Source organism: Pristiophorus japonicus, chromosome 10, assembly GCF_044704955.1.
Source record: "Pristiophorus japonicus isolate sPriJap1 chromosome 10, sPriJap1.hap1, whole genome shotgun sequence".
Classification (NCBI taxonomy): Eukaryota; Metazoa; Chordata; class Chondrichthyes; family Pristiophoridae; genus Pristiophorus; species Pristiophorus japonicus.
This window is the reverse complement of record NC_091986.1, coordinates 88,101,499-88,120,258: the sequence shown is the minus strand read 5'-3', so window position 1 is coordinate 88,120,258 and position 18,760 is coordinate 88,101,499. Positions and strand designations below refer to the sequence as shown.

Here is an 18,760-nt window from a genome sequence, read left to right as displayed (position 1 = left end):
ATTCCTTGTGTCTTTGAGATGTTGATGCTGTCCACAGTGCTGGAGAATATCTGGACTGGTGAAGAGGGCAATAGCTTTTCAAAATCTGCTCTATTCTCATTTTGAAATACAGGACGGATGTTTAAAAACCTTGTGAATGTACACTAATTTGTTACTCTCACCAATATATTTTCCTTAACCTTGGCTCCACTGAAATAAATGATGTATATAATATGCTGTCGAACACAGTGAAGGACACAGAAGCTGAAAGTTATTTTCTTTCCATTCTTCAACACATGATGTTGATCAGGAATGACTATTTTGTGAGGTATGCCTTTTTTTGTGCTATTCTGCCTGGATTTGTCCTACAGGTGCAAGCAACCCATTTGACTAATATATACACAAATTCACCTAATAATCACCGTACTCATTCATGGTGGAGGGCAGGAACCCTGGCAATTCTTCCATCTTGGCTAGGAAACTAAAACTGCCACCAGTTACACAAACCCTGATTTTACGAGACTGCTTTGGTGGTGCAGAGCCTCATTAGCGGTGCATGCAGATTGTGAATTGGGCAAACTTAATTAAATCTACTAAAATTATTTAAATAACTCGTGCACTGAATTTAGCAGCTTCGGCAAAAACAAAATATTGCAAGACCTTCTGGATAGCAGAGTGAAGAGATATCACTGAACTGTTCAGTACACAAATCTTATTTGGAATAGGGACCAAGTGATATCACTATGGGATGATGACAGTTTTTACCTTGCTTCAAAGAATGAAGAAAGCAGACATGGTGGATAATCTAACAGTAATGAGGTCACAGTATTATTCTGCATTTTAATATTGGGCATAACCAGAGCAACTTGTGTATTTTCAGGTTCACTCTATAAAGTAAATTGATTTATTTTGCTTCCATTTGTCTTTGTAGGCCACAGTATTTCAAGATAATAGAAGAATGTGTTTCCCAGATAGTGTTACATCGCAGTGGCATGGATCCTGACTTCACATACCGCAAACGATTAGATGTAGATTTTAGTCATCTTGTAGGTGAGTCTGGTTATTTGAACATTATTGTTGCAGAATGAATCTAATTAGAATTAATAGGTGCAGCATGAGGAATATTTGTAGTTTAAAAATATCAATAAGGCTATGAAACTGGATCACATGCTTTTCTTATTTGCAGATATTTGTGTTGACAAAGCAAGAGTTGATGAATATGAGCAAAGACTTTCAGAATTGACCAAAAAGGTAAGGAGTGCCATCATACCTTTCTTTAATGGTGTCATAGGAACATGTTTTTTTTTTTTGTCTTCAGTTGCTTGATGATGTCAAATATAAAGTAAATGTTTCTTAAATGTTGATTTTTAAAAGTTGAGTTAAACAGAAAAATGTTTTGATGGTCGGTTGCCTTTAGGCTTTGTTTTTTGCTGTGCACCAATAAAAAAAAACATGATTCCAAAGGGATATAAATACAAAGGTTTTTTTTTTGTTTTGTTGGAGTGGGGGGCATGAGGGCTTGAAAAGATATATTCTTAAATCATTTAAGTATTTTGATAGATCAGAAAAAGGTCGCAGGTGAAAGTTTCTTTCATTTACAATAGTGAAATCGTAAATGCATTCTTTATGATTTTGCTACAAACAGAGGGCATCTTCCTGAAAGTGTGTACCAGTTTGCTGCAAATAGAAAACAGTGGAAATCTTCCCTTGTTCTACTCACCAGGCCACAACATCTTGTGAATAGATTCTTCTTTGAACTCCATTATGAAGGATTAACATAAAACATTCAAAAATGGTTTAAGTTGAATTATATCGGTCCCACTGCACTCTCAAAGATAAAAGTAGACTTAATAATGCTAAGATCTTGTTTGGAATCAACAGAATTTGGTACCCTTGAGGTTGATGTAGTTTTATCTTTCAGTTTGATGAAGAATTTACAGCCCGGCAAGAGGCACAAGCCCAAATGCATAAGAGAGAAGAAAAAATCAATGAGCTTGAAGCTGAATTGCAGAGTCTCAGAGCTCAGGTAATAGAGCATGCTAAAAGATTTCTTGATTTCTAAACCGTTAGTGGTTACAATCCAGTAATACAGTACTCAGAGTATGCAAAATAAAAAGATTCATTTAGGTATTCCGCGAGTTTTGGATTTTCAAAATTTTGCCATCTTGCAGGCTTCTGCCCAGAATGTCTCAGGCTGTTAAATGTAGGGTTTGTGTAATATGAATTAATTTTGTTGGCTCAAGATTGATTTCAGCTTTTGTTTTGGATTCCTATTAATTAAATTTGTTGCTTATGTTTCAGTTGATGTTGGCTCCTAGTGTCACAAATTTCCTGAGTAATTAACCACTAAGGGTAAAGGGTCCACTGCACTTCGATTCAGTGCACCAAACAGATCTTTATCCAAACACAGGAAATTATTTCTTAAGCTATTTATTTGGCTGGACCCCTGATTCAGGTTCCTGTGCAGAAAAAGACAACACACCATTGAATGAGAATATTCTGATTTAATATTTAAGGCATGACAAACTACAATTCATAAAAGGATTGTGATAAATGTTTAAAAGGGCCACATGTGCCTTATTTAAAGAATTATGCATTTGATTTTTGTTTTGAACCATTTCAAATATTGCAGACAAATGGAAAAAATATTATACTGTAACAGTTTTGTAGAATAATGTAGAAAAATTTGCATTTTATAAATTATTAAATGGAGGGACTGGAGAAACGAGTGAACTGAAGTAATAGTCTTGACATTGTTTTTCTCCTTTAAAGAGATGAATTTAAGTTTAACTGAAAGGAATGATGTAGATCACTTACTCGTTCCTGCAAAGAGTCAAAAGTGAAGCAAGTTCTTATAGTTTCTGTTCGATCCCCAGTGGGGATTCTCCAACAAAAACTGTCCAGAATTGGACCATCATCATCATCATAGACAGTCCCTCGGAATTGAGGAAGACTTGCTTCCACTCTTTTAAAAAAAAAAAAAAAATTAGTCCTTAGGTGGCTGAACAGTCCAATACGAGAACCACAGTCCCTGTCACAGGTAGGACAGATAGGCGTTGAGGGAAAGGGTAGACGGGACTGGTTTACCGCACGCTCTTTCCGCTGCCTGCGCTTGATTTCTGCATGCTCTCGGCGATGAGACTCAAGGTGCTTGGCGCCCTCCCAGATGCACTTCCTCCACTTAGGGCAGTCTTTGGCCAGGGACTCCCAGGTGTCGGTGGGGATGTTGCACTTTATCAGGAAGGCTTTGAGAGTATCTGTATAACGTTTCCTCTGCCCATCTTTGGCTCGCTTGCCGTGAAGGAGGTCTGAGTGGAGCGCTTGCTTTGGGAGCCTCGTGTCTGGCATGCAAACGATGTGGCCGGTCCAGCGGAGCTGATCAAGTGTGGTCAGTGCTTCAATGCTGGGGATGTTGGCCTGGTCGAGGACGCTAGCGTTAGTGCGTCTGTCCTCCCAGGGGATTTGTAGGATCTTGCGGAGATATCGTTGGTGGTATTTCTCCAGCGACTTGAGGTATCTACTGTACATGGTCCAGGTCTCTGAGCCATACAGGAGGGCGGATATTACTCCAGCCCTGTAGACCATGAGCTTGGTGGTGGATTTGAGAGCCTGGTCTTCAAACACTTTTCCTCAGGCGGCCGAAGGCTGCGCTGGCGCACTGGAGGCGGTGTTGAATCTCAACGTCAATGTCTGCTTTTGTTGATAAGAGGCTCCCAAGGTATGGGAAATGGTCCACGTTGGCCAGGGCCGCGCCGTTGATCTTGATGGCGGGGGTGAGGTTGCTGTGCGGCGAGGACAGGCTGGTGGAGGACCTTTGTCTTACGGATGTTTAGTGTATGGCCCATGCTTTCGTACGCCCCAGTAAATATGTTGACTATGACTTGGAGTTCATTGTGAAAGACTTGAGCTGAACAACTGGAGAATAGAAATGCGTCTGGAAAATGTTTTTTTTAGAAATGAAGCTGAGGCTGCGTTTGGCTGTCTAGTATAGCTTTGGATCATGAATAAAGGATTTGGAATGAATCTGCACTATATTCATTCCGAGCTGGTAAAACTTGGCAAATTCACAAATGCATGCACACGACAACTCATATTTAAAATAGCTGTGGGTCGACAAATGTACCACATCCATCTCTGACAGCAGTTTGGACTTTGTGCATCATTTTTAACACACTGAAATGTATTATGGCCTCTGTAGCTCTACACAATGTACATGGTACGCACATTCAAGCACAACTGTCGACATTTCTAACAAATTGGTGCAAATTTGATCTCTCCCACTCTGAATTTTCCATCTCATCTGTTTTGTGATGAAGCAATGCGCATAGACTAGGTTTCTCTTCAAACGGAGGGGAGAAATAAAGGAAGAGTTCTCCCCAAAAGGTTCTTGTACATCACTTGCTGAGATGCCAGTTGAGGTGTTGGCCTAATGGCAGCTTTCGGCTCAGGTGCCCTAACTAAATCTGTTCGAACAGCAAAATCATTTCCCCACATCTGGGAGCAGTTTGAAGTCTTGGAAGGACACACTTTATAGAATGAAGTGTTTTTGAGCACTAGAGTGTTCTGCATGAAAAAGGAGATTGTGCTTCCAAGAGGCAGCTTTTGTGATCACTGCTGCAGGAATCATAGAATCATAGAAATTTACAGCAAGGAAGGAGGCCATTTCGGCCCATCATGTCCACGTAGGCCAACAAAGAGCTATCCAGCCGAATCCCACTTTCCAGCTCTTGGTGCGTCGCCCTGTAGGTTACGGCACTTCAAGTGCACGTCCAAGTACTGTTTAAATGTGGTGAGGGTTTCTGCCTTGACCACCCTTTCAGGCAGTGAGTTCCAGACTCCCGCCATCCTCTGTGAAGAAATTTCACCTCAAATCCCCTCTAAACCATCTACCAATTAGTTTAAATCTATGCCCCCTGTTGTTGACCCCTCTGCCAAGGGAAATAGGTCCGTCCTATCCACTCTAGCTAGGCCCCTCATAATTTTATACATCTCAATAATGTCTCCCCTCAGCCTCCTCTGTTCCAAAGAAAAGAACCCAAGCCTATCCAATCTTTCCTCATAGCTAAAATTCTCCAATCCAGGCAACATCCTCGTTAATCTCCTCTGTACCTTCTCTAGTTTAATCACATCTTTCCTGTAATGTGGTGACCAGAACTACACGAAGTACTCTAGCTGTGGCTTAACTAGTGTTTTATACAGTTCAAGCATAACCTTCCTGCTCTTGTATTCCATGCCTCGGCTAATAAAGGCAAGTATTCTGTATGCCTTCTTAACCACCTTATCTTCCTGGCTTGCTATCTTCAGGGATCTGTGAACATGCACTTCCAGGTCCCTTTGTTCCTCTACACTTCTCGGTGTCCTACCATTTAATGTGTATTCCCTTGCTTTGTTAGCCCTCCCCAAATGCATTACCTCACACTTCTCCGGATTGAATTCAATTTGCCACTGTTCTGCCCACCTGACCATTGATATCTTCCTGTAGTCAACAGCTTTCTTCTTTGTTATCAAAAACCTTGCTAAAATCCATATACACTACATCAAACCCACTACCTTCATCGAACCTCCTTGTTATCTCCTCAAAAAATGCAATCAATTTAGTCAGACACGACCTTCCTTTAATAAATCCATGCTGACTGTCCTTGATTAACCCATGTCATTCTAAATGAAGGTTTATCCGGGCCCTCCAATAATTTTCCCACCACCGAGATTAGGCTGACTGGCCTGTAATTACTTGGTCTATCTCTTTCTCCCTTTTTTAAACAAATGCACCACGTTCGCAGTCCTCCAGTCCTCCGACACCACACCTGTTATTTTCTCTTTTGCTTCTTCGAACAGCCTGGGACACATTTCATCCTGACTGGGCATTTATCCACTTTCAAAGCTGCTAAACTCCTTAATACTTCCTCCCTCACTATGTTTATTTCATCTAATATTTCACACTCCTCCTCCCTGATTGCAATATCTGCATTGGCCCTCTATTTTGTGAAAACAAGCGCAAAGTATTCATTAAGAACCATACCCATATCTTCTGCCTCCACACACACATTACCTTTATGGTCTCTAATAGGCCTTACTGTTTCTTTAGTTATCCTCTTGCTCTTAATGTATTTATAAAACATCCTTAGGTTTTCCTTGATTTTACTTGTCAAAATGTTTTCATGCTCTCTCTTTGCTTTCCTCATTTCCTTTCTAATTTCAGCCCTGCACTTTTTATACTCCTCCAGAGTTTCTGCAATATTGAGTCCTCAGTATCTGTCATAAGCCTCCCTTTTTTTCCTTATCCTTCTCTGTATGTCCCTTCACACCCAAGGGGCTCTAGATTTGTTAGTCCCACCCTTTTTCTTTAAGGGAACACACTCGCTCTGAACCCTCTCGATCTCCTCCTGCTGCTCTGACACTGATTTACCTACAAGCAGCTGTTTCCAGACCAATATGGCTAAATCACCTCTCAGCTTATCAAAATTGGCTTTTCCCCAATTGAGAACTTTTATTCCTGGTCTGTCTATCTTTTTCATAACTACCCTAAATCTAACTGAATTATGATCACTAGCACCAAAATGCTCTCTCACTGATACCCCTTCCACCTGCCCACCTTCATTCCCTAAAGCTGTCCAGAACCGCCCCTTCCATTGTTGGGCTTGCTACATACTGGCTAAGAAAGTTCTCCTGAATGCATTTTAGGAATTCCGCACCCTCTATACCATTCACACTAATTTTATCCCAGTTAATATTGGGTTCGTTGAAATCCCCTACTACTACTGCCTTATAGTTTTTGCACTTCTCAGAAATTTGCGTACATATTTGCTCTTCTATCTGATTATTTAGGGGTCTATAATACAGTCCCAGCAGTGTGATTGCTCCTTTTTTGTTCTTCAGTTCGACCCATATGGCCTCATTTGATGATCCTTCCAACATATCATCCTTACTCACAGCTGTAATTGTTTGTTTAATCAATACTGCGACTCCCTCTCCTTTTTTAACCCTTCTCTCTATCCCGTCTGAAAACCCTGTAACCAGGAATGTTGTACTACCGTACCTGCCCTCTTTTCAGCCATGTCTCAGTAATAGCTATAATATCATACTCCCACGTATCTATCTGTGCTCTCAGCTTATCTGCCTGTACTCCTTGCATTGAAATATATACCGTTTAGCCCTGCCAAAACTCCTTGTTGACATTTTTCTCGCCTTTGTTTCCTTTGTCTTCCAAATTCACTTTCTACTTTTTTGCTTTCCAATTTCAGCTGTGCTTCTCTCCCTACTGAATCTATTCTCGGATTTTCATCCCCCTGCCAAGCTAGTTTAAACCCTCCTCAACAGCACTTGCAAACCACAAGGATATTAGGCCTGGCTCTGTTGAGGTGCAACCCATCTGGCTTGTACAGGTCCCACCTCCCCCAGCAGCGGTCCCAATGTCTCAGGAATCTGAAGCCCTCCCTCCTGCACCATCCTTCCAGCCATGCATTCATCTGTCCTAACCTCCTATTTCTGTACTCACTAACAGATGGCACCGGGAGTAATCTGGTGATTACTACCTTTGAGGTCCTGTTTTTTAATCTCTCTTCGAGCTCCCTAACATCTGCCTGCATGACCTCATCTCTCTACCTATGTCATTGGTACCGATATGGACCACGACCTCTGGTTGTTCACCCTTACCCCCCAGAATACCATTCCCGAATCACGTCTGCAGCCACAGAAACGCCTGTGTGCTCCCCTAACTATCGAATTCCCTACCAGTATTGCTCTTCCACTCTTCTTCCTCCCCCCCCTGTGCAGTTGAGCCAGCCGTGGTGCCGTGGACTTGACTCTGGCTACACTCCCCAGAGAAGGCATCGTCCCCACCAGTACTCCGAACAGAATACTAGTTGGAGAGCAAGATGCACTCAGGGGACTCCTGCATTACCTGCCTTGTCATCCTCTTTTGTCTGGTGGTCACCCACTTCCTCTCTGCCTGCACACTCTAGAAACCTGCTGTCCACAAAGATCTCAGCCTCACTGATGCACTGTAGTGACTTCAGCTGCCGGTCAAGCTCTGAAACCCGGGGCTTGAGTTACTGTAGCTGGTAACACTTCCTGCACATGTGGTCGTCCAGGCTATGCGAAGCGTCCAGGACTTCCCACATGGCACAGGATGTGCACTGCACGAGACTCAGCTGCCCTGCCATGCCTCTAGTTATTTGCCTATGAACTATGAATTATTTGACTATGAAATAAACTTAAAACTAGAAGACAAAACCACCCGAGAAGTTCCACCCGAAATCAGAAGATAGTGACAGCTCCAGAATATTAATTGCTGAAAAAGGATGAACAGAGGTCGAGTCGCTATTGGTTAGGTGTGCAAGAGATATGAAGGAATTGTATCTTAGAATTTTTGAAAGAATTAGTTGTATGCAAAAGCAATGACCGTTGTTGCTACTCTGGTTGTCTATTTTTCACTTGTGCTCAACACAAAAGTTAACTTAGATTGACAAGAGAACACTTCCTATGAACTAAAACTGAACTACACACTCAATGGGCTCAAAATTGTCCAGGAGTTGCTCCGTTTTTTTTTTTGGAGCAACTTGATTTTTCTGAAGTATCTTAAAAATCCCCATTTTGCACATTCAATTTGCGCCAGTGTAAGTGAGTTAGTTACGATTTTTTTAGTTTCGTTTAGTTTTTCTTAAAAGGGGGTGTTACCAGCTACCTCCGCCAGTTTTGGCCATTTAGGCTACTTTGGCCAGCTAATAGTTACTCCAAATCTACTTAGGCCAGCGTATGTGGCCATTTGTGAAAACCCTTGCGGAGAGTTAAGAAATCATCGCAGGTAGGTACATCGGAGGCCAGCAGAACTTAATGACTTGACTAAAGAATGTGAATAGGATCAAACAGCTATATAGGACATCATATGACAAACTTAGCAAAGTTAATTTACGATACAATAGAAGCATTCATGGAAGCTTAAACTACAAAAATAAAAGAAGTAAAAGATAGTTGTTCCCTTGGTGAGGCCACACCTGGAGTATTGTGAACAGTTTTGGTCTCCTAACTTGAGGAAGGACATTCTTGCTATTGAGGGAGTGCAGCGAAGATTCACCAGACTGATTCCCGGGATGGCGGGACTGACCTATCAAGAAAGGCTGGATCAACTGGGCTTGTATTCACTGGAGTTCAGAAGAATGAGAGGGGATCTCATAGAAACGTTTAAAATTCTGACGGGTTTTGACAAGTTAGATGCAGGAAGAATGTTCCCAATGTTGGGGAAGTCCAGAACCAGGGGCCACAGTCTAAGGATAAGGGGTAAGCCATTTAGGACCGAGATGAGGAGAAACTTCTTCACCCAGAAAGTGGTGAACCTGTGGAATTCTCTACCACAGAAAGTTGTTGAGGCCAATTCACTAAATATATTCAAAAAGGAGTTAGATGTAATCCTTACTACTAGGGCGATCAAGGAGTATGGCAAAAAAGCAGGAATGGGGTACTGAAGTTGCATGTTGAGCCATGAACTAATTGAATGGCAGTGTAGGCTCGAAGGGCCGAATGGCCTACTCCTGCACCTATTTTCTATGTTTCTATGTTTAAATTGCCCTAATCTCACAACTAATTTAAACATTTGTTTGCAATGATTATACTGGACCAAAATTGAGCCCATATTATCGAAATAAAGTCTGCTTCAATAAATAAGATATTGTCTCAGTGTTCCTCCGTCACTTATGTTCTTCTTTCACAATAGCATCTGGTGAATAGGCTTGACAAATGGTCACCACTATTCACAAGAGACAAAACATATTTACGTAATTTTTTCAAAATATACAAAAGTCCAGGAAAATGACAAGCCATTAAGAAAGTTCAAAAATAGCTACAGTGCATAAAATGTCAAATTTTGATCGCACTGGGACGCCACTCGGCTAGGGCTAGGGGCAGGCATCGGGTCCCGCAAGCGCACAGAGGCTGGAAGCGAGGAGCTACTGCACATGTGCAGACGTCCCGGCACTGTTTTCAGTGCAGGACGCTGGCTCCGCCCCTGACTCGACTGGCCACGCTCCGCGAAGACCGAGGAGAGGCCGAACAGCGGCCAAAGTGGGGAGCGATTTTTTTCGGTGCACTGATCAACGGAGAAAAGCGGTGTATCTCCGGTAAGTGCGCCGAAAAAAAGGGCGGGCCAAATTTGAGCCCAATGTACCTAATATAGCAGGCCTCAGGGTAAACAGTAAATTTTATTTTCCATTGGGGAATGCACTGGAAATAGTATGGGATAGCACCATATAGTTCTGAACTTTCTAAATCACGGTAAGAACCACAATGACGGGCCATAACTTAGACTAAAAATGACCAATTTGTATTTATGAAATAAGATTACATAAAAGCATCGTTATCAACCACTTGTGATTGGGGTGGAATCTAACGGTTTTGAACTCGTTCCGTCTGTGTCCTCTTCAAAACATATTTTTGGCTCCCACTTTAAAGTTTGTAATTTGCAGTTTTTGCGCATGTGATCAGGAAATGTGATTTGAAGAGGCAGCATGTAAAGGGAGCAGAGAAAAGTATTGACTTTTATGAGGACAAAGTGGACATGAATATGCTCAATAAAAATGTATAATATATCCCCAACTGTGCAAAGACATTTTCCCATTGTTTGTTTTTAGTCTGTCTGCAGAGGGGAAAATAAATGGAAGGCTCTCCACAGTTTCAATTGCAATATTGATTTAAAGGGATCTGACTTCCCAACCTCAGCCACTGAAAGATCTCTTTATGGCTGACACCTGACCAAATTAAGCTTGCATAGAGTAGGGAGGCTGGAGAGTCAGCTATGATTGCTGGTGGTGCCCTTTGATAGCAGTATTTCAGCAAATTAACATTGCAGTTTAAACACCAGCTGGGATCGCAAGTTTGGAATCATCATAGTACTGTCTGCAACAATATCTTTGGAAAACACTTGCCATCATGTTTATGTATATGTCTTCCATTACATTTGCAATACAGGTTGGACCTCTTTGGTCCGGCACCATTGGGACCTGACCGGTGCTGAAACAGAGAATTTTCTGAACCGTGGAAGGTCACGCCTAGCCGAGGCAGCGCCTGGTCTCCTGTGTGTGCGTGCGTGCGTGCGTACTGGCAGCCTGTGGGCGGCTCCCTCAGTACCCGTGCGTACAATCATCGACTGACAGCCGCTCCAGCCAATCGCCGCACACACTCACTGACTGACGGTCGCTCCAAGCCAATCGCCACACACACACCGCAGCAGCAATCTGAGCCCACTTTCTGAAACACCATTTAAAATAACAGACCTACGGCATAGCCCCCGGCCATAGACTTGCACACTAAGATTGCACAGATAACATATTGCAACATTCACTGAGATGGCACAGATAACCCAGACTGCAAAACTCACTGAGATTGCATTTCAAACTCACAGGTTGCGAAATTTGGGCTTCGCTCTCTTTCTCTGTGTAGAAAGCTCCCAGCTACATTTATTTATTAACGGGCTGGTTTGGTGCTCCTTTTTTAAAATAAATCCTCCTCTCCCTCGGGCCCAACTAATGCTGAACCACAGATGTTTCCGGACCAGAGAAGTCCAACCTGTAATACTTTTTAATACCTATATTTTGGAAGGTTTCGTTTTTCTTCACAATTGCCAAACATTCATGTTTTGAGCGAGCTGCGTAAGTGTTTCCGTTCTGTATCTGTGCTAATTCATGGCCAGACTTTTGATTCTTGAGACTTTAAATGGCACCTCACAGCCCTTGCGCACAGACAAGAGGCTTTGGATCTGTCACCATTTTAATGAAAAAAGACACATGTCCTGAAATTTGTCAAGTATTGAGCCAGTACAGGCCACTTGCCAGGCCCACATATGCTGAGAACCTGGCAGGTGACTGGCAGAACTCCCAGGAAAACAGCAGCAGGTGTCTGTTGTATCTGGGAATTTCCTCAGTATCTTGTAAGGGACTGAGCCTTTCTTTGTCCCTTACAAGGGAAATCACTATTAGGGGGTGATGTCAGTGGTGGAGACTGCTTAAGCTTGAAGTGTGAGTGTCAGTTGGGATCAAATGCCATCATTTGTAGTGACAGCTGGTACACTGTGTGAGTGGAGCTATACTGTTCTCTAAAGGATGTATGTGAGTGATGTTCAGGCATGGCAAGCAGCCTGGACTCCCGAAGAGGCAACATTTTTGGGGGGGGAAGTGGGGGGCTGATAGGACCATGGCTGGGGACAAGGGCCAGGGCAACCCCCTCCACAGATGAGTAAGGGTTGGAATTTCCAGGAGGCATAGGCAGGCAGGCAACAGAGATGAACCTGAAGTCGCACTGGTGCCTGCCTGGCCCATAATAACTAGGTGCCCTCCCACTGATCTTGCAAACTGCTGGGGGTAATCAGTGGAGAGGTCACCAATGGGTGTAATCTGAGAGTAACCGCCTGGATTGCAACCTGAGGAATTTTGGGGCTACAAACTGGGCAAATGTGTAATAAACAGACAAATGAGAAATAAGAATAGCAAATAACAACAGTGGAGAATGAGAAATGACAAAGAAATAGCTGAATGGAATAGAAGTGTTTGCCAAGGATAATAGATGAGGGATAAAGATAGAAGTGATGTGGAAAGAAGAAAAATAATTAAAGGTCCTAAAGCCAATTAAAATATGGAATGGAAAGCAAAATAAAAAGGAACAATACAAGTAAATGTTGCGATGACTATGAAAGAAAAATTAAGGTTGGAGAATTTTCCCCATGGTTACTGTTGTAACAAAAGGGTAGTCGTCACGTGACATTAATTCCGCACAAGTGGTTTTTATAATAATGAGCTTTATTACATTAACAGTATTCGATTTTATATAACTGTTCTACAGTGTTATATTAAATGACAAGATGACATGCAACTAATACAACCTGGTTCCCAGGCCCGGAGTGATCACTTGCGGTTGTCTAGGCTGTGTGTGTGGATGTGATTTTCCGACTTGCCCTGAGAGCGCTCCGACCCCCAAGAGAACCACATATCCTGTGTTTCCAAGGCACGGAGCGACCTGCTCTCGCCTCCAGGCCATTCACACGGCTGCGTGGCTCCGGATCACCACAAGAATGCTCTGCCTGGTGGAGAGTGCTGTGGTTCTATTTTTGTACGACAGTACAATCGTGGCTTGTACCTACGTAAAATGTAGTTGCATGTTTAACTGAGGCCGCATTTTAGATGATTACCCAGGTTCTAATTTTTTCAGTCTTTGCCTCAATTACTGTAAGTGCATAGGCCAAATCTTTATCTTTCACTGTGGTATATGGTGTTTTGGCAACTAGTCTCTTATCAGGTTATGAGCCTTTTCTTAACCTGGGTGCTTATTATTCTCTCGTTCTCTCGTTCTTGCTCTTCCAAACTTTCTGTTCATACACCGAGACAAAATTAAGATTTTGCTTTCCTACACTATTGCTATAACACTAAAAACCTAAGCCAAAGGATAGATTAATCATTTAAATCATAAAGCATTCGAGCAATACACTACAGGGATTATGGGTTGAAAAGATGAAAGAACAGAAGTACACCATCATTGAGCCTGTTTTGCCATTCTATCAGATCATGGCTGATCTGTAACTCAACTCCACTTACTCGTCTTTTGTCCTGATTCCTTGATACCTTTAACTAATAAAAATCTATCTTGATCTTGGTTTTGAAAATTTCAATTGACCCAGCATCGACAGTCTTTTGAAGAAGAGACTTCCACATTTCCACTGCCTTCTGTGTGGAAAAAAATGCTTTCTGATTTCACTCCTAACTGGCCTAGGTCTCATTTTAAAATTATGCTTCCGCATTCTTGATTTTCACCACCAGAGGAAATAGTTTCTCTGGGGTTAAGTTTCGGCCGCCCGCTAAAATGGCGCACATCGGAGAGGCCCGTCTAATTTATAGAACAAAAATTGCGCCGAATACTAACCTCGCGATTCTCAGATAGCTGTAGGCCCAATCCCACCTCGGCACTGTGCAGCAGGAGCTGCTGGGGGCAGAGCTACAGCCCTGCGCTGAAAACAGTGCCGGCAGCTGTGCGCATGCGCAGTAGCTGCCAGCGTCCTGTCTCCGGGGTGACGACCCTATCCCAGGCCGAAGGGACGCCGCCCCTATCCCCGGCCGATTGGCCTGCGCATCTTATCTTGGCGGCGGCGCCCACCCGGCCTCTCGCAAGGTGCGGACCCCGCCTGAAGAACTCCTGGCAGCCGGCGTCATCAGCTGGGTCCGGCCGCCCTGCATCTCGCTGGGGCGGGCTCCGCCCGAAGAGTCGGCGATGGCAGCAGCCTGGCATCGGCTGCGTGCGGGCCCCGTCCGAAGTCCTCGGCGGGGCCTGGCTTCTTCGTCCTCGGCGGGGCCCGGCGGCTTCGTCGTCGGCGGGGCCCGCCCGCCCACATCTCGCTGGGGCGGGCCCCACCCGAAGAGTCAGCGGTGTCGGCAGCCCGGCATTAGCTGAGTGCAGGGCTTCTTCTTCATCGTCTTCTCTCTTTCCCTCCCCCCCCCATCTTCCTCTCTTTTCCCCCCCCCCCCCACAATCGTCTTCTCTTCCCCTCCCTAATCTTCTCTTCCTCCCCCCCATCTTCTTCTCTTTTCTGGCCCCCCATCATTCATCTCTTCCCCCCCCCCCATCTTCTTTTCTTCCCCCCTATCTTCTTTTCTTTCCCCCCATCTTCTTTTCTTCCCCCATCTTCTTTTCTTCCCCCCCCATCTTCTTTTCTTCCCCCCATCTTCTTTTCTTTCCCCCCCATCTTCTTTTCTTTCCCCCCATCTTCTTTTCTTTTCCCCCCCCCATCATCTTTTCTTTTTTCCCCCCCATCTTCTTTTCTTTTTTCCCCCCCATCTTCTTTTCTTTTTTCCCCCCCCATCTTCTTCTCTTCCCCCACTCCCCCCCCCCCTTATCCCTGGTGCTGCAGTCGGCGAGTAGAAATAATTTTTTATTTATTGAGTGATTTTTAATTTAAAAAAAATGTTTTATTAATTTATTTGGTTTGATTTATTGGTTTATTTATTGATTTATTTATCATTTATTATTGATGATGGCTCTTTTATTTGTAAAAGTGAAGTGTTTAATGTTTGTAAACCCCCCACCCCAGCCCCCCCCATCTCTCGTTCCCGACGCCTGATTTATAAGTGTAGGCAAGGTTTTTCTGAGCGTACAAAAATCTACACTTACTCCATTCTAAGTTAGTTTGGAGTAAGTTTTTGCTGCGTAAACCTGCAAAACAGGCGTAAGTGGCCGGACACGCCCCCTTTTGAAAAAAAAAATCTGTTCTACAATGAAACTGTTCTAACTCACCAGAACTGGAGCAAACTAAAGGCCGAGAATTGCAATTTCTAAGATACTCCATTCTAAACTAGTTGCTCCAAAAAAATAGGAGCAACTTAGGCTGAAACTTGACCCCTCTGTATCTACCTCATCATATCCCTGATAATGGGCTGCAATTTTGTTCAGAAGAATTCACACAGTTCATGAGCAGAAACGGTGTGAAACATACCAAAGTTCCAACGTACCACCCTGCTTCAAATAGTACAGCATAGCGCACAGTACAAATTATCAAACGTGCACTCACGAAGCAAATATTGGATTCAAATCCAAAGAAATTAAACATTCCTTAAACATTTTAAATAATTAGATCACCTTTCCAACTTCTGAACTCCAGGGGATACAGCCAAGTTTGGCAACCTGTCCTCACTATTCAAACCTATTAGCCCCAGTATTTTGGCGAAGCTGCAATGTACACCCTCCAAACCCAACATATGTTTCATGAGGTTCGGTGTCCAAAACTGATGCAGTGCTCAGTGTAACTGAAGCAACACTTCCTCACTTTTGTATTCCAACTCCTTTGAAATAAAGGCCAACATTCCATTAGCCTTTTTGATTGCTTTTTGTACGTGTTGACTAGCTTTTAGTGATTTGTCTATATGGTCACCTAAATCCCTTTGCTTCTCCACAGCTTTTAGTCTTTCACTATTAAGAAAATATTCTGATTTGTCCTTTTCGGATCCAGTGGTTGACCTCACATTTTCCCTCAATGAACTTCATCTACCATAGTTTTGTCTACTCACTTAATCTGTCTATGGGCCTTTGGAATTTCATGCCCTCTTCTACACAACTTACTATGCATTCATCCAAATCATTAATATATATGGTGAAGAGCTGAGGCCCCAGTACATATCTCTGCGGAACATCACTTGCCCCATCTCTTCAATCAGAGACTGTTTTCTTTGTCCCTAATCTGTCTCCTACCTCCCAGTCAATTACCAACCCATGTGGCTATGATATCCTGAGACACAGTTTATACACACAATTGCACAACATGCTTCCAGGTTGAACTGTGCAGAGCACATGGCGTTGTTATTACATCAGTAGTCCACTAGGTGACTCTACAACACTTCTCCCTCCTTATTGAATAAGTAAATCATAATAAATAATTATTGTACATGACTTGCATGGTATACATAACTCTTGATATACATTTCTCAAATGGAACCCATTTATGTTTCCAAATACTATATAATTCTGTAACACAAACAAAAGATATGAACTTATTTTCCATATTTACAGATTAAGCTTAACCACTGGTTTTCTGTTTCGAAGTGGATACCTTATTTCTTGAATGGAACTCTCCGATCTTGTTGTAGGACATCAATACATTCTAGGCTGAGCCTGAGAAGAGTTTTTCTCCAAGCGCTGACCTTGATCTACATTTGGTCTCTACACTTTCAGACTGTTTGTCTGACTCAGACTTGGGCTTAAATTCTTCATTTCTCTTGGACTTGTTTCTGGTACTTCTGATGTAGGATTTGCTACAGGTACTCTACATGTAACAAGACTATCTGACCCATTAGAATCAATCGAATCTCCCAACTTTAAACTCTTTCCACATCTGCAGGTAAGATATGATCAATGTGAACAAACCTAACCTTTCCGTGAACAAACATCTTGACCAAATATGTGCGAGGGCCACATATCTTCACTACTCTTCCTGGTAACCACTTTAACCATTTATGGTGATGGTTCTTCACTCTAACCTTCTGGTTCAACTTTGCACTTCTCTCTCTTGCTCTACCTTTATCATGACTCTCTTTCTCCCTTGATTGTTTCTCTTCTATTGACTGTGCCAAGTTTGGCTTTAACAGCGAGAACCTGGTTCATGGCTGTCATTTGAGAAACAACTCTGTTGGTTTTCTACCAGTAGTGGTATGAGAAGTATTATAATAAGTAAACAGAAAATTTGCCAATTTGTGATCCAATGACAACTGCCATTTCTTTGGATTTGGATCCAACATTTGCTTCGTGAGTGCACGTTTGACAATTTGTACTGTGCGCAATGCTGCACTATTTGAAGCAGGGTGGTACGTTGGAACTTTGGTATGTTTCACACCGTTTCTGCTCATGAACTGTGTGAATTCTTCTGAACAAAATGCAGCCCATTGTCAGACACAATTTCTTCTGGGAGGCCACATGAAGAAAACAATCTTTACAAATTGTTTAGTGTTTTGCTTGTTGTTTTCTGCATCGGAAACGCCTGTACCCACTTCGAATGACTATCTATCACCATGAACAATTACTGTCCTCGCTCAGCAAAATCTACATGTAACTTTTGCCACACCCTTGGAGGCCTTTTCCATAGCTGTAATGGTACTGATGGTTTCTTGCTTACTGATTGACGATTGACATTTTGTGCACAATGTAATCTATCTCTATCTAAACCTGGCCACCAGGAGTAACTGCATGCAAAACTCTTGGTCAAGCATACTCCCAGGTGCTGGTCATGAAGATCTCCTCACAATTTGGACCTGAACCTATTTGGGATAACCACTCTTGCTCCCCACATGATACAATCTTCATCTACTGACAGTTCCTTCCTATGAACGAAGTATGGTTGAATATCTTCCTCTGATATCTAGTTTGGCCATCCATTTGCTATGTAATCATACACCTTTGACATAACTAGGTCATGTTTAGTTATCCTAACAATCCCTTCAGCTGTGACTGGCAGCTCTTCAATATATGAGAAATAGAACACTTCATCCCTATTGGGTGTAACTTGTAGTGGGGATGGCAACCTGGACATAGCATTATTGTGATCAGCTGTTCTCAATGTCATATGTATATGTTGAGAAAATCAAAGCCCATCTCTGCATTTGGGCTGCAGCTAAGGTTGGAACTCAGCGCTTTGGATGGAGGATTGCTGTCAGGGGCATATGGTCAGTAACTATGGTAAACACGACCAAACAAATATTTGTGAAACTTCTTGACTCCAAAAATCAATGCCAAAGCTTCCCTTTTAATCTGTGCATAATTCCGCTCTCTGGCACAGAGAGTGCGTGAAGCAAAAGCATTTGGTCCCGCCTCCCCACTATCTCGTACATGAAAGATCACTGCCCCAACTCTCTACGAAGAGGCGTCACGCGGTAGCTTGATCTCCTTAGATATGTCACAGTGAACTAACATGGTACTTTCTAGGAACTGGCTTTGACACTCTTTGAATGCTGTGTCGCATTCTTTTGACCACTTCCAAGGGACCTGTTTTTTCAACAGCTCATTCAGTGGATGTAACACTAGCCAAATTTAGGAGGAACTTCCCGAAATAATTCAAAAGACCCAAAAATAATCGAAGTTCAGAGACATTCTTGGGAGTGGGTGCATTTCTGATTGAATCTAGTTTTCCCTTGGTTGAATGTAAACCATCTTTGTCTGCTCTGTATCCTAAGTACTCGTTTTGAAGCATCTCACACTTGTGAGCAGTCACTCATAATCCATGCTTCTCTAGCCATTTGAGCACTTAATTCAACACCTTACCATGGTG

The 18,760-nt window shown here is 42.9% G+C and overlaps 1 protein-coding gene across 1 annotated transcript in view; it reads left to right on the top strand.

The window, feature by feature from the left end:
- Window positions 1-18,760, top strand: part of LOC139275018 (protein diaphanous homolog 3-like) — a 1,005,387-nt gene that overhangs the window by 357,446 nt on the left and 629,181 nt on the right. Inside the window, 4 exon segments of the mRNA XM_070891880.1 lie at window positions 191-307; window positions 911-1,029; window positions 1,166-1,230; window positions 1,901-2,005. Coding sequence (XP_070747981.1) covers window positions 191-307; window positions 911-1,029; window positions 1,166-1,230; window positions 1,901-2,005 — 406 coding nt within the window.